The sequence below is a fragment of the Molothrus aeneus genome, chromosome 3 (assembly GCF_037042795.1).
Source record: "Molothrus aeneus isolate 106 chromosome 3, BPBGC_Maene_1.0, whole genome shotgun sequence".
Lineage (NCBI taxonomy): Eukaryota > Metazoa > Chordata > Aves > Passeriformes > Icteridae > Molothrus > Molothrus aeneus.
The window spans coordinates 62,212,260-62,224,444 of NC_089648.1; the positions used below are offsets into that span (position 1 = coordinate 62,212,260).

Consider the following 12,185-nt stretch of genomic DNA (forward strand, 5'->3'; position numbering starts at 1 on the left):
AAAAGATACAGAAAATGTACAGAAGAGGTGAATAAGTGTCCTTGTGTCTAAAGCAAAGCATACTACAAAAATGACATTAAAGAAGCACATAAACACATTACTGTAATTTACTGGGCCTCGCCTCTCATGGGAAAATAAAAATCTAGAATGAAATACGGTCATTCAGCAGGCAGTGCTCCAATGTCACACAGCCTGCTCTATCCTACCCTGGTTAATCTCTCCTGAGAACAGAAACATTTTGCTGAAGAAAGGGACATCTCTGTGAAGAGCTAATACCACTTCTCCCTGATGTGGCATCAAAAGAAAAGTCAATGAACATGAGACGGTGCCAGGGAACACACTACACACGAAGCTTAGAGGCAGGAGAGTAGGAATTATCTTGGAGGGGGAAATGAGCTTTTCTTGTGTTGCACCCCTGGTGATCTTCACCTGTGAGATAAGAGAGACTTCCAAGTGACAGTTCAAAATGGTATTGTAAATGTGAAATATGTTAACTCTCTAAAACTTACTGATGAGTGGAAAGCAACATTCAGTGTTACCAGACTTTCATGCTGACATGCCACTCAGTATTTTTCTTTCAATATCTTGGTAAAAAAAATCAGTTCACACAGTTAAAGTATGCCTTCCATATATGTTTTACCACAAGGAAGCCAGACAAACACTCCCATGTACAAACACGAAAATATATATGTATTTTAATTTTCATTTGGTCATATTTTATTTAACAGAATGTCATTCTTCCTCAATAACCAATGATGATTCAAAGTAGTAGCACTCTCCAAAGCAGCCCATTGATCACAGAGAACTGATGATATTTCAATATACAATATAAAGAGTGATGTTTCACAAAGTTGCTTTATCTTCAGACTTTAGGTTAGAACACAACAGACCAAAATTAACCATTTCACTAGGTCCAAGAATAAAATTTAAACTGACAGCAAGTTGTGAAAAGAGAACAGTTATTGAAACTTTGCAGAGAAAGAACACGATTAATAAACTTGTCCTGGCTTTACAAGTCTCAGACCCCCTGAGTCCTAAAAATACTAAACTGAGAAACAAACAAATTTTATCCTGAGGATACAAGCATTGTTTGTAAATTACTCCTGCAATTTAATTTTGAATTTTGATATGGTGCTTCAATATTTTCCATAAGGCTCCAAAGTAGTGCATGCAAAAAGAACATTATTCAGTAGTTACTGCTATGCAAGTACTACAGATCACAGGAGCCTTAAGGCACAGATTGCCAATCTGCAATTTTAGATGCCACCACGACTAGCTGTTAATCATTATTGTCATAACAGAGCTGTATTAACAGATTATGTGAGTGCTTTTGTATTTGCATGAGTGCAGAAGCAACAGAGTTAACATGATTTGCGCACGGCTTTCACTGGGACACGAGTACTTCCGTAATATGTTGTTGATTAAAAGTTGGGGCAGTAGTTCCTATGTGAAGAGTGACAACTAACAGTCAGGGAAGGTAACATCTTAAATCACAAGAGTTGTTTCACCTACACTTCTAGCCAGACTCTTTCTGGCTAGAAGTTTTGTATTCCTTTATGATGTGGTTTGTCTTGGTCTCATTTTCCAGCTCACTCTGTTAACTAGAGATTTATAGAAGGGAAATATTTCAAATACTGATCCTCAAGATCTACTCTGCAGATTATCAGTATGTTTGGGTTTTTTTACAGTTTTCTTCAGTTATTCATAGAATAAAGCACACACAGAAGACAGGATGCTGTTGAACACAAGAGGGTAGGAGAAGGGATAAAAAGCTGGGAATATTTTGCAGAGCACATTTCACACAGCAATCCTTAGGGTGAAAGAGCTAGAGAAGCAAATGATTTAAAAGAGCCATTATTCTCAATTTGAACACTAGAAAACTGCAAAATAATTTTTCTTATTATTGTCAGGTAATCTAAATGTGTCCCTCTGAATATATTCATAGCTTTAGAAAATTTTCATTTTCTACTGTTTAATTCCTTTTACCATTGCTGCATCAAAAATGCATGTGAAAGTCAGGGACAACCATAGTTAAAGAAAAGTGATTTTACACTAAGTCCTATCAAGGATACAATGCAACCAAACCCTGGAAGTCTTTAAGTTATCATAATCTTATGCATTACTTGTAACAATCACTGATTTAATATTCTTAGGCATTAAGTGTAATGCTTAAAGTTGTCAGTTTCCTTTAAATCATCTCTGCTCTGAGTGACTAATGGCTACAATTAACATCACCAGCAGCACTGTTCAAAGACACAGGACACAGATCACCAGCTACAGCTTGAAGGCTGCATAATTAGCACAAGACACAGAGGTTTGCAGGGGAGATTCCCACACCACTTCCACTCACACCTTTCCACAGAGTAGGTGATGATATTGATGTCAGGACAAGGCAAGCTGCAACTTGAGCAAGCGCTAAATTCTCCTAAAAATTTTTCTCTGCAGCAGGGTTTTACAGAATACGTCCCTCTCTTCTCTTCCTATGGACAGATTGGGGGGCTCTGCCCTTCCAGCTCCTGCATGCTACATGATACCCACATCCTGAGAGCTACTGTGGAAACAGCAGCACCAGAGGCACTTCAGGTTTAGCATATGCATCAGCTTTAAACATATCCAACTGAGTTTGTGTGGGAAAGTGAGAAACATGTTATGTCTCCTTCCTGATAACAGATGTGTCATGGGGTTTGTAAGTCCTCTCTAATATTACTGAACAGGTGAAAGCCTCCCTCATAATTAAAAAGGTTAGCCAGTTCACTCCAAATACCTAATGTTGCTTTCTCCCTAGGCCTGCCACCTTTCCTTACAGCCATAGGGCTCTTGTCATTATCTCCTTCCATTACTTCTTCACTCAGGCAGGACACAGCACTTCTCATAATCCTGGGACCCATCTACAGGTGTCTCTGCTGTCTTGTTCTGACCCCTAAAATTATATTTGCAAGCTCAGCTACAGCACCTACTAATTTACGTGGTAACTCATTTTCTAAAGATTTGGGAAACTCCATTGTGGCCATACATGGTAGACCATGTGAAAAATGGAAACTCTGATCATAATGTAGAGGGGGGGACTCATGATAGGCTACTGATTAATTACTTGGAAGTGTTAATGCAAATTCTATCACATAATTTTTGCCAGTCATATGGCTTTCCACTGCAAGCTTGCTTCTTTCTGTTTTGTTTTTTTTTTTTTTAATTATTGTGTTTTATCATCTTCTATTATCTCTCCCCTTGATTTTTTCTACTCTTAAATTTTTATTAACCAAGGGACCTGATTTGAGATGCCTGCCTTTAGGCACTGCTGTTTGTTGCTGATGATGCGACAGCCTCTTTAAGGAATCACAGCCGCATTTCCATATCAAATAAAAATCCTAATTAACTCCTGCCATTTGTCTACTGCAAATTGACAGATATGTCAATTCCCTGGAAGTGAATTCTCTACAAAAGGAAGCTTTGTCAAACCTTTATTTGAGAGGACCTAATGTGAGCCAGTGGTTCAGAGAGAACAGATCTGGCTGACCACAATCTCTGCAGACAAAATACTTTGGCCACATTTTAAAAAATGTGTACCATAAGGAATTGCCATCATCTTCCTTTGGAGGTCTCTCTATTTCCCCTGTGTGCAGTGCTTCCCCCCGGCTTTGGATTCCACAGCAATAGCTGATCAATTCATATTTTGAACTCACTGCAGAAACTTCTTTTTTCTCTAGTTTTAAATTCATACCACGCAAGTGTTAACATGTCTTTTATCAATCAAAGCAGTTTACACGCACAAAACACTGGAGGAGGAGTGACAAAAGAGTGGGAACTTCTCACCCATGTTTCAACTTCACCACTGCCCAGCACTGCACAAGTTGTTATTTTTTAACAACAAAAAAAAACCACTTTGCAAATTATGCAATCCAACAGGGGTCAATGCAGTTTTGTGTCAACAGACACCTAGGAAAGAAATAAATTATGATCCCAAAAGCTGATAGAAAAAAATTTCTACACAACTGAAAGCTGAAATGCAGACTGAAAGGAATGTCCAAAGCAATCTGCTAAATACAGATTTTGACACAGGATTATTCAAAGTTACAAGGCAATATAGGACATGGGATTCTATCTACCTAGCTTGCACTTTCATTTGGGGTCACCTGAGCATGCCTCTAAACAAAATGTTGATGTTCCTTGTATAGTTAATGGAAGATAAGTAGCTTGTTTTGTCTCTGACAGATTTCTTTATGAGGAAAATTTCAAAATTCCACTTTGTAGGAGTCTTTGGATTGAACTACCTTTTTTCCCAAGAATGAGACAGAGAAGAAAGGGATTTCATTTGGAGGACATACACCCTCTTTGCCATTTTCTCAGCAGTAATGCTTAAATCTACACTCAGATTTAACTCCACAGGAAAGCAGATCACCCCTGGTTTGCAAAGGTCTCTTGGTAAGGTGTTTAAAGAAACTAGACATGAGTGAATCATCAACAAGACCTTCTTACACAGAACAGGGACACATCTCCTGTTAAAATCAGACTGGGTGATCAGTGTAATCTTTTCCACACAGAAAAATGTTTTCCATTGAGATATGTCTCTAACTCGCTGTGCTCCTGTTTTACTACCTGAGAAACGGGATGGCGATTATTTTCTCAATTTCATAGAGTGTTTTGAAGTTTGTGGACAAAAGAGCTATTCTCACCACCAGAAGTACACACTCCCATGCTACTTGCAAAATACCTTTCTTTAGAGGGACCTGATCCAGCTAGCAATGTGATTGTTTTCTTCAGTACAATGCTTTGAGACCTTTGCTGTTGTCTTTCACATTGATATTTATCTTCCAAATTTATCTTGGAACCCAATGCTGCTAATAGCTCAGCAGGACATTCCCCAGACGCAATTTAAGATTATAAAATCCAAACTCCCCTTAAAATCCCATTTTAATATTCTAAATAAAATCCTGAAGCCTGATTGGTTTTGCTTTTTTCTCTCTTGCATGCTCTTTCAAACATGACTTTATCAAAAAACTTGACAAATACATACATCAATAAACATAACAGAAACAATATAATAACAGGGATATGACCAAAACTTATTGCAAGGTGTTTTCCAAGTAATGCTAAATGGTAGTTCTTATGATGCTTGACTTTAATTTCCCAAACAGAACAGGAAAATAATAAAAGACATGAACAAAATACTGTCAGGTTACAATTTTGTCAGGTAATATGCTTAGGCTTGGCTGTGACTGTGATTAAATAATACAAAGAGCATTCCATGCAAGGTACTGAGCTAAAACATTTGAGAGCGACATTAAAGTGAATCTGCTCCTCCACATATCAGTGACCTCTTGAGGTCCCTTTTACTCTTCTTTTCTTTAATTCTGTTTTCAGTTTGTGACTAGGCATAGCATGTTTGTAGAGTGCAAAACATCTTCTTAAATATGCTATACAGTAAATTTACATTTCTGTAAAGACATCTCAAACTATTTTACAACTAATAACTATTGAGAGGAAGTCTGTGTATTTGTTGGAGCTTAGTGGGTCTGATTACCTGTCTCTATAAAGCCAAGAGTTTATTGACATCTCTAATTACAAGTAGATTTTGGTCATGGAAGTTTCCATAATTTTTCCATATATTTTTAAACATTTGTGTCTTGGAAGAGTCATTATGTAAGAGGATATTTTTAGATCATCAAAAGCCCAAAACTATCAATTTTTACACTTTTTTTAATTCTCCTTTTTTTTACATAGTTGGACAGGTATATCCAGTTTCTCCACTAAGTTCCTTATATTGCAGGATATTTTTATATGCATATCAGCATGCATAATTACAACAAGTTTTTATTCTACCCAATACACAAGAAAGGTAAGAAATTAAGAGGAGTTCCTCCCAAGCATGTGCATTCTGGTTTTAGCACTTCAATTCTGCTATAAAAATTAGACAGCAATTCCTATGATAATAAAGATTGGAAAAAGTTTTCAGTCCAAATTCATCTAATAAAAATTGAACAACCTATAAAGATTTTCTACAAGAAAGGTGGAACCCTTTATGTACCCTGATATGTAAAAGAGAAATGCCTTCAAAGAATAGTGAGAGCAGGTAAAATATATTTATTTCTTTTACCCATTTCCATATTCTTTTTCAATGTCACAATTGCAATTACCACTGTCAGAATTTGATTCAGCGAAATAAAAGCTGCAGCCAAGATGACCTGTAGCCCAACTCTTCAAGAGAGAGGATCTTATTGAAAAAGTAATTTTGTTCTTACTGAAAGATGAGGTCCCAGTTACACAAAATTATAATATATCCTACTTCAACTTTCTGGAAAAAATGTATTCATACTCATTACCTTAAATTGGAATCAGACACCAGAAAATATTACATAAATTACAGTTAAGTGCACAAATAAAAGATTTTCAAACAAAAATTTATAAGCTTCAAAACAAATTTCAAACTTCATACAGTGGAACAGATTTGCATTTTGTGATTAGACAGGTGGTGTACTCTGAAATCAGCATTCTGCTGTCTTATACCAGTCTGGCCCATGTATGTAAAAGGATCCGTGAAGATTTTTACACATTGTGTCACAGCTTGTGTAAATGTGGAGTACTGACTAAATCCTGAAGCCCTTATAAGGAGAACATTTCTACTGATGTTTTAGTTTTATCTGATAAGAATTTTTAAATCATAACCATGGCAATACACTATTCCACTAACCAGAAGTGTGGAAATATATAACATACATTCAAAAATGGCACTTATGCGAATACTGGAGACACATCTCACTTTTACAGCATGATTTTACAAGGAATGTGAAAAATGAAACTGAATAAAAGAGTACATAAGAACTGATCATTTTTTCAAGTCTCTCAAACCACAGAAGTAGTATTAGGACAGTTTTTACTACTGACAGCTTTTAGAACAGACTGATAAGAAGTTCAGGCTCCATATCTTTCCTCTCTGCATTTCCTAACACATACCATGAAAACAGAATTAGGAAAGCAGAAAGGCAATGAGTTGTTCAGACAAGTTCCCGCAAGCTGATGGCATATTAGGGCATGCACTATTTATCAGTGCTGCTAATGACCTGTGAAGTAGGAAAACTTTATCTGTGATTTGCCTGGGCTAATCAAGGGTGATGCTGGAAGAGTCAGGGTCGTCTCAGCCCTGAGAAACGCTGGAGCTGCCACCACAGGAGTTACAGCTCAACTCGAGACGACAGACTTTCAAGTTCTCACTCTCTGCTCTTAACCCATCTCAGCCTACCAAATCTTACAGCTGTAATCATCCCGGATGAGAAGAGGTGACCTACAACCAGTAACTTGGAAACTCCACCTATCACTGGAGTGATGGAAGAAATGTTTTAAACTCTAGCACTCGGGAGGCAGGGTTGCTGTGAACAATCACCTCCAGTGTGGTCAGTGTTTTCATAACTAATCCCTGCACTGCCTGAACATGCTCTTTCAATACCTTTAGTTATTCAGATTTCTTGCTGGGCACCCTGTGTGTCTTCCCACTCTGACAGTCAATTTAAGCCCTAATAAGAAATTACATTCTCGCCTCAGCACGCCGCTGGCTGCACACACATCAGCCAGCGCACAGAGATGACACAGCTCCTATGTTTCAGCAGATTTACCCAATCACTAGTGAAAACTGTTGCCCTTTTGAGGTAAAATGTATTTCTCTATTATGGCACATGTTCAGTATATACAGTTGCACTACAACCAAAACAAAGGTGTCCCAAACTATAGGCTGAGATGTTTGACTAAAACTTATTCATATTAATCTTTGCTTGGAGTGGGGTGCTGTTGATCTATGGAAAGTTTTACTATAGTAATAATGACAGTGTCTCAATATACAATCTATAATATATCTAAGTACATTGAACGGGTATGATTTCTTGTATAAACCTTCAATGAAATATACTTATCTAACAATGTCACCTCATATGCTTGTCAGAGATTGGTAAAAATATATATATATATATATATGTATCCAGTCTCCCAGTGCACAGGATTCAGTGACTAACTTCTGCTGCCAGGCTTTACTTTCAGGTACTGGTTATTCCACTGTAGTTAGAGGACTAATGTCTCACTCCAAGGGAGAACAGAGTTCTGGAAAGATTCTTGATGTGCACCCAAAATGCAAGAGAAGTAACTCCAATGTGTCCCACATGACAACACCCAGATTAGGGTACTAAGCCAGGTTACTTGTGTAAATGAAAAGTTAGGGATGAAACCTCAGAGACCCATACAGCTAAATGACAAAGCTATCCAAGAGTTGGTTCCAGTTCACCTGTGATCTTTCTCACAATGCACATTGTTTATGCTAAATAGCAATCCTAGACCCCAGTGTTATTTGAGAAACCAATTCCCACAGTTCTGAAACATTGCACTGATTACAGCATCTCCCAAGCACGTCTATTCCCTCTTTATCTTAGCACACTATGTGATCATTGCAGAAAAAAATCCAGTAGTCAATGTACTAGTTGGCTTCCCATAGGAAGGACAACTCTTAATTACCTTGGATGTTTTTCTTTGTTCAGTATGTTTCTCTCTGTGCCATCTGTGTGTGTGCATGTGAGAACACACACGTTTTCTTCTCTTTTTTATGGTGCACTTCACAGACATATTTAATAGTCACTCATTTCCATAGCACTTGTTTATCATAACTTACAAAGTAAAATTGGAGGATTATATTGTATTTACAAACAAGTTGGCACTTACAGAATAAATTATTGATTCCTTTTTTTAAATTTTATTTCATTTTCTTTTTTTTTCTCCACTTTTTCACCAAAGGGCTTCCAGAATTCAGGCAGAATAGTAACACCTGCTGCCAATATGCTACATTAACATCAGTAAATAGGATTCCAGCTGTTACACTCTTTCCCAGTGATTTTCTTGTTGCTGAGAGGCAGTGCCTTCCACCTCAGTTCATGTCCAATGCCCAAAAACTGTTAGTCAAGTGAAAGCAAGGGCTGCATGTTTTCTTCCTCATTCTTATCCATGCGTTTCAGCACCCCAGGATCCACAACTGACTGAGACCTGCAGAGGGACAACATGTTTATGTGACATTTCTAGATCAAGACAAATGAGGGTAAACCTCAGCTTTCTTTTGTTTATTTTAATTTCTGTCAGGGTTTAAAAATAAGGGTACAGCATTACCCAAGCATCTGATTATTGCAAATCATCAGGAAATACCCTCATAGAGGGATAACAGAGCTCAGTGCTGATCTGTAAATATGGGAGCAAAAGGTGGAATAAAGTAGATTCTCTCTTCAGTTAAATTTTTAAGCAGGGAGTATCCTCCACCCACAAGAGCAAACTAAGCTGTCCTCTGTAGTGACTTAAGCACTGACTGTCTCTCCAGAAGGTTATAGAGCAGTGGGCTGGCAAAGAAGGTACAATTCAGCCACCCAGCTAGCTAATCACACATTGCAATTAGCAGGATGTGTTAGCTGGAAGCACAGGTTGCTCCTTTTCTGAATAGCATCTTAATTCAACAGTGCGAGATCCTAAGTCAAACCTAGGAATGGTGCCATGGTTAGCAGGATTTCTGAAGCAGCAGACAAATATATTAAACTCACTTTTCAGCTCAACTGAACAGGGCAGGGCAAATTCACTGATTATTGTAAAATTTCTCTAGATTCTCTGATTCAGTCTGGAAGCATAACATGATACCCGTGCCCTGCAACAGCCATATGTGAGAGGCAAAGAGGAAAACTGAGTCTCCAGCAAAATCAAAATGTTCCATTGAAAACAAAGCCTGGAGTGTTAAGATGGGGTCTCACACCAGCCATTGCTCAGCCCATCCAAAAGCAGCCACTTTTGGGTGAGCTGAGTAACTGCAACCCTGGTTAGATGTTTCCTTTAGTGAGAAAAATCTCAAGCAGGAAATGCCTACTTCTCTTTCCTTCTGTAAAGATTTGAGATGACTAAAGAGCATGCGTACATCTCTACAATGCAGGCATTTATTTTTGATCAGTGGAAGCACACTGTGCCTGCAGCATTGCTGCAGATTTGCCCATTTAGAGATCTACAGTGCAGAGAAAAACCTTTACAAATTCTAACCTTTCCTAAGATAAGCATATGGAGTCAATTCCCCCCCCCTTATAAACTGACATCCTCCAGTGAAACCAATGAATAAGGCTGATGAGGTCTTTCTCAAAAAAATTTAAAGAAAGCTCACAAAAACACAAGAAAAACATCTGAATTAATGCTTGGGTGAAAACTTTAGACTCAAGGATATTTTCTAATAATATTTATCCCATTCTCATACTAATGCTAAAATCAAGAAAATTAAATCATTTAAAAATATTATCATCTCTCTTGTGCATAATTTAAACTTTTTTAATTAAGAGTGTACAATAATACTTATCCTGAACACTAGTCAGTTCCTCAGGCAGAAAACTAAACCAGTGAATTAAAAATGCTTTTTTAAAAATCTTCACAAGGTACTGTGCCAATGCAAAGTTGATTGAAAATTTGCTGGTGGAAAGCTGCACTCATGGAAAATCCAGTTCATCATGATAAGAATTGCTGTAGAAGCAAATTAACTTCAAAGGTTTGCCAGCTAAGTGCTAAAACTGAGCCTTTTCCTTGCCTGCCAGTGACTGAGCAGACAAGGTTTCCAGTTCTCATCTGGGGAGAACTGAAGGGCAGCTGGAATGGCTGCAAACCTGGCCTCCATTCCCAGTGAGGAAGCTTTGGCCATAAATTCCCAGGGCCTCCAAAGCCCCCAGTGCCAAGGCAGGTGTGAAAATCCAACTGCACAAATCCTGATCTATGTTTTGTAAACTCAGATGCCCAAAAGCCTTGAAGAAGAAGGAGATATAGTTTGCACTCAGTTTTAAACAGAAATTTACTGTCATGCTTCATCAGCAGCAATTCACAAATGAAGGTACATGAAAAGAAAAACATTTATTTAAGTCTATAGCTCCTTCTCTTCTGCCTACATCTCCCAGATAAATTTACAGACATTACTGAATACATTCTGAGAAAACAGAGTGGACCTGAGTCATACTACAAAGTGCCATTGCAGAGGTGAGGAACCAAACCACAGATCCTCTGCAAAGTTTATCAATACAGACACCTGCCCTGCTGGGTTAGGTGAGAAGAGGATGCAGGTCTCCAGCTGGGTGCCCCAGGATGACAGCCACGGGTGAACACAGCCACAGGCTAAACCTGATTGCTGAGGCTGCTGCAATGTTGCCAGATGACAAAAACAAGTTTTCCCCAGAGGTCTGTGCTACAGGTGGCATTAATTCCTCCTTATATCCATCATCCTCCCCCAGTCAACCTTTCATTCAAGGTGAGGGCATCCAATTCACCAAAAATTCAAGGAGATCTGGAGGAATGTCAGTGGTTCACACTGGGGGCAAAAAGAAATGGGGCATAAGAAAGAAATGAATTCTCAATAGCAGTTTGGTTTTAAAAAGACATCCTTTCAGGAAGTAAACTAATTTTTAAATGGTAAGCCAAATTAAACAAGATAATTGTTGGAGAGCTGCTAGATGCTTGTAAAATTTGTTCTAAGCTAAGTACTTTTCATTGCCTTAGTCAACATTTTTTTGTATGTTAAAAATTTTATGGACTAACATATACTGACTGTGGGTTTAAACTGAGAGAAACAACCCATCAGCTGCTGAATACAAGTTAAATTTAATGTTTAATAAAATAGAGTTTATCTGTTTTATTGTAACTTTTCTATTCCTGCCTTAGCAGAGTCTGTGCACTTAGTACATTGAAGTCTTGGGACTTTCTGTCAGTCTTAGTATTAGCACAGTAAGTCTACTTAGTACTTTTTACATCCAGCAGCAGGGAACAAGGATTCCAGCAGATGCTGGAGGCTTACTAACTGAGAAGGAATACATACAAGGTGAAGAAATTTTAGCATATTATATAGATACAGATTTCAACATGTTTATTTTCTGCACTAGGTCTCCTACTGTGTTAGTTCAACCAGAATGAAAGAATATCAATTTGAAGCTTATACTGAAGTGTAATACTGTATGAAAAGAGTTTTCAAGAACAAGTTAAATGAGAATAAAAATTATTTGAGAAAGAATGAAGAATCTGGTCAACTCACTGGTTTTCCACTTAGTAATATTCTTGCCCAGGACAATCTGGAAAACTCTGCTACAAACAGGATACTTCAAAAAGACTTGTCACAGGCCTTGTCATATTTTATTTTGTTGCACCCTTGGATGAAGTTATTT

The 12,185-nt window shown here is 37.8% G+C and overlaps 1 protein-coding gene across 1 annotated transcript in view; it reads right to left on the reverse strand.

Annotated features, from left to right (window-relative positions):
* Positions 1 to 669: 669 nt before the first annotated feature.
* The window catches only part of CLVS2 (clavesin 2), a 56,685-nt gene continuing 45,169 nt past the window's right edge, over positions 670 to 12,185 (reverse strand). Inside the window, exon 5 of the mRNA XM_066547062.1 lies at positions 670 to 9,012. Coding sequence (XP_066403159.1) covers positions 8,925 to 9,012 — 88 coding nt within the window. The 3' untranslated portion in view covers positions 670 to 8,924. The remainder of the gene's footprint in view (positions 9,013 to 12,185) is intronic.